At 39.6% G+C, this 4,791-nt stretch overlaps 1 protein-coding gene across 1 annotated transcript; it reads left to right on the plus strand.

Annotated features, from left to right (window-relative positions):
* Positions 1 to 4,215: 4,215 nt before the first annotated feature.
* LOC141450197 (uncharacterized) lies at positions 4,216 to 4,791 on the plus strand. The gene has a single exon (XM_074120351.1). The coding sequence runs from the start codon at positions 4,216 to 4,218 to the stop codon at positions 4,789 to 4,791; it is 576 nt and encodes a 191-aa protein (XP_073976452.1).

A 4,791-nucleotide genomic window follows, 5' to 3' on the forward strand; every position in this document is an offset into this window, starting at 1 on the left:
CAGGGTTAAGTGGAGAGGGGCGCTTGACTTCGACGGCTACCTCAGTAGCTAGGAAGAAGCCGGAAAAAGTAAGGTTTCGGCTTGAGGTACAAATACATTACTCTTTAGTTTTAAAGTTTTAAAACTATTCTTTAATTTTGGACCCAACTAATCATTTTACTGATGATATGATTTATTGGAATAGGTTTATAAAATGATTTAGGCAATACCATCTCATGAAACTGCAAGGAGAACAAAGAAAAAGTGTAATTAGGGAAATACTTCAAGCTTATTACTCAGTTCTCGAATGACAACAAAATAGAAGAAAAGGGGTACCGCGCTAATACGAACCATCTCAGTAAGCCTAGGAAAACTTGCCACAGCCTTTCGGAAAGAACTAGTTCCACTACAATTACTGAAGGTAATCAATTGCACTATTGGAATTTACTCCATCAACAAAGCGGCTTTACTAGCTGCCAAGTCTTAGGTAATTAATTCATAGCCTGTGAAAGCGCCTGGATGGACAATACAGTGGAGTCTCGGTTATCCGTCATGACCGGTACCGGACACGTGACGGATAGTCGAATAGACGGATAATGGAAAAAAACAGGAAGATTTCCAGATTCTTTTGTTTAACGTGTATAAAACTTTGTATTAACTGGTATACATATTTTATAGGTTTATACGCTTAAGCCTTAAAGGTCTTGTTTGTGGTTGATCTTTTTAGGAAAAACCCCACAAACTGTCGAATGATGGACACGAGTATGTACCTAAAAGACAAAGGAAAAAATCTCAAAAGAAAATATTCACACTCTGCGTTGAACGGTTTTCTTTTTAAAATAATTTTTTGTTTTTTTTTTAAATTTTTAAATACTGAGGAGAGTGACGACGGTTAATTGGAATAGACGGATAAAAGGGTGACGGATAACCGAGACTCCAATGTATTGGTTTCGGTGCTCAGGCCTGTCTGGGCCGAGAGGGTTCCCATTGTACTCTTAAACGTCATGAGCCTTTTACCGTCTAACAAAATGCCACAACAGTGCAGCCAACAAAGCAGCATTTTGCATGCATGTTTTAATATTAATAACTAATTATGAACAAATGAAATTCGACATTCTTCACTTATTGAAGTGATGCATGTTTTTTTCGCAATAAGTTGGAGTAATACACACCGACCTTCACATCCCTTTCGTCACTGACCTAATAAAGTCTCGCTACCGTAAATTTCACAGCCTCCTAGCTCTCCATCCTAATCCTCTTGTCCAACAACTCTCCTCTCTAAACCTTCCAGACAATCCTCCTCGTCGACTGAAGCGAAAATGGCCTAGAGATCTGTTGTGATTAAATCATTGTGAAGGAGTTTCGCCAGTGGGTGATTGCTCCAACCATGACTTTTCAAGAGAACTGAACCAATAAGATCAGATTTACTTGGTGCAACAATTGTTGCAGTTGTAAATATAAAAATAAAGTGAAAAAAAAAAAAAAAGTTGGAGTTAGAGTATTTGATACAATTAAAATCTCTAAAAAATAATTTAAAAGTAAATAAGAGGAGGCAGTTAGTTGAGGGTGCAGTTGAGAATGGACAAGTTAGGTAATTAAAAGTGCAATGTGTTTACCTACACACGTTCCTATTGGGAAACGTTGGGACTAGTTTGTTGGCGAACACATACTACATCTGGAATGTGTAAGCTGTAGGTGTAGCAGGCGATACTCTTTAATGTGAAGCTCGCCAAAAATGTGGCTCAACTGCCCAGTTGAACAGTATAAGCCTTTATATCCATGCTTGGCACGGCGGGCCCAACTGCATTGTGTATCAGTTGGGTCCTCTCTTTTTAATTAGCCGTCCCTCCCTCGCGCTAGGTGGCTGAACAATAGTGAACGTCCGCTGTATTCTCCTCTTGATGGATGATTCGCCACCTCCAATGCTAATCGACTAATCGTGTACCTACCACCCTATTACCGTACCAGAATAACTCCCCACATGCTCCCTCTATTTTCCACTGGCTAACAATCCGCAGGACACAAGTACTGCCACGCAGGCTGGGGGCTAGCAAGGTCTACAGTTTCCAACCTAGTAAACGTCCACTTTGGTAGTACTTATGTTACTCTTCTTTTAACCCTTTTGTATTTATATATATTTATTTTCTTCTTGCTCCATTCTATCCGCGTTTTGCAAACCACACAACGGGATTACAGTACAGATATTCCTTTTGTTACTTCTCGATAAAAAGGTTTTCTTATCTGGCCAGTTCTTCATTCCTTATCTGCATAACCATTTACGTTTGCTTAAATTACTACTTCCAGTATGGACGAAGACTGGGAATCTTGAAGCAAAACGATTTGTTAAACCACACAGCTAACTCAGAACTTACCTTGCTTTATTGATCTTATAGCCAATAAAGAGACAAAGTGAATTACTGTTTTTTAATGATGAAAACATTTTTTACTGGTATTATCTCTCAGACAGACTTCTTCCAACTCGGAAGTTAGGTTATTTGGTTATACATTTCATATTCATAAACTACACAAGATGTAAGAAGCGTGCATTATAGTGAAACAACCCATCAAGGGGAACTTAACTTCATTCCTTCCAACAAGGATCCCAACTTAAACAGAGTTTCCTGCAAAACTAAGGGTATGCACAGTCTACACAAAGTTAAAAATATGGCAATCATTTTTCAAAAGCCAAATTCTTTAAAAAAAACAAACAAAAAATCGTTTTAGGAGCTGGAGCTTCTGAACCAAAAATTTTCCAAATATGAAATTTCACATCCATATTGAATTCATAATCAATTCGAGGCCGTATATTTCTCAGAAATATCATGTCAGAGGAACGCCTACTCCGTCCTTCCACCGAAAAATACCCTTGCTTGAGTTACACAATTGTAAAAAAGCACAAAAACAAAAAAAAATAGTTACAATAATGACAGACAAGTTTATGCTAGGAAACAGACAAGATTAGCTAAGTGGTTAGCTTACTGCTTTCCCGCGCGGGTTTCGAAAACAGCTATTGGCTCCTAGATTTATTTCTGCCTGGGTGCTTTTCCAGCTCTCACTGCCTGGTGATAGACCGTGTTGTCTGTAACGAGAGAATACTTCCAAAGGCTGGCAGAGCACTAAATAAAATCCGGAAGCCAATGACCTCTGACGTGATGATGTTCATTAAAGAAAAAAAGAAAAAACTATACGATGCACTCGAGCTGAGGATCTTCCATTTACTAATCTGCCCTCATAATCACTAAACCCAACTCCCCCCCATAATTACATCACAATATTATTAGGATCTATCAGGTAGTGTCATCACATTCAGGATAGTCTACTTGTAAATAATAATAATAATAATAATAATAATAATAGGCGCTAATGACCATAGTCGTCGATGCGCAAAAAAAAAAAAAAAAAAAAAAAAAATAATAATAATAATAATAATAATAATAATAATCATAATAATAAGTGGCGCTAATGGCCATAGACGTCGATGCGCCGGCAGAAAAAAAAAAAATAATAATAAGTGCTACTTGAACTTGATCCTACACAATTGTACAGGTATTTAGAGCTTCAGCAAAACCTGAAGATCCCTAATAAGGACACAATGGTTAAATTTGAAGATGAATTCAAGAAGCGGTTAAAATTGATTCTAAAACAAAAATTGTCATCTAAGGACACCATAAAAGCCGTAAATACATACGTCATCCCATCATTGGCATACGCTTTTGGGGTTCTCAAATGGTCAACTACGAAACTTCAGGAACTCGATAGATACGTCAGTACTAGTATGACGTCCGCTAGGATGCACCATCCCAACGCATCCACTGTCAGGCTTTATCTACCGCGAAAGGAAGGAGGGAGGGGATTACTCAGTGTTGAACAGCTCTGCAAAAGAGCAGAGAACTCTTTTAAAGAGTATTTCCAACAACAAGAAGTCCCCCTCTTCGCAAAGATGAAGGCTCTAGATAAAGGCTTCACAGCCTTGAATTTGCGTGAGCCAGGAAATAACGTTGTGCGATTAGAAAGGGATATGAAGAATGAACGGGGCCAAAAGCAGCTACATGGCAGGTATTATGCCCTTCTTACTGCAGAAGGAACTGATAGCTTAGCCTCGTGCCAATGGCTCACAAAAGGCCATCTATTCCCTGAGACGGAAGGGTTCGTAATGGCGATGCAGGACCAGGTGATAGCTACGAAGGGTACCGAAGATGGGTTCTAGGGGAAAGTCTAGTGCACGATAAATGCAGAATGTGCAACTCCACTTCGGAAAGCATACAGCACATAGTTTCAGGATGTTCAGTACTTGCGCCAAAGGAGTACCTTTTCAGGCACAATAATGTGGCTAAAATTATCCATAAAGCACTTTGCTCAAAGTTTGGGCTGCTGAAGACAGAAGTGCCATATTATAAATATAACCCGCCGACGCTGCTGCAGAATGCGCACACAAAAGTATATTGGGACACTCAGATAGTAACGAATAGGAGTGTTGCTAACAACAAGCTGGACATACTAGTTATGGATAGGAAGGGTAGAGTGGCACATATCGTCGATATCGCCATACCCAATGATGATAACATGCAGAAAAGCAGAGGCGAAAAGATCCGGAAGTACCAGGACCTTAGTTTCCAACTAAGAGAAATGTACAACCTGGACAAAACGACGATTGCGCCTATAATACTTTCCACGAGTGGCCACGTGCCCAGAACAACGGTGATTGCTGTCAATGAGTTGGGCCTATCCACTGATCTGGTTGTAGAGGCGCAGAAGGCAGTCCTCCTAGATACGGTCCGTATCGTCCGAAAGTTCCTGAGTGCTGCCCATTAA

This window comes from Rhodnius prolixus, unplaced genomic scaffold, assembly GCF_049639745.1.
Source record: "Rhodnius prolixus isolate KJV_2025 unplaced genomic scaffold, Rpr scaffold_2, whole genome shotgun sequence".
NCBI lineage: Eukaryota > Metazoa > Arthropoda > Insecta > Hemiptera > Reduviidae > Rhodnius > Rhodnius prolixus.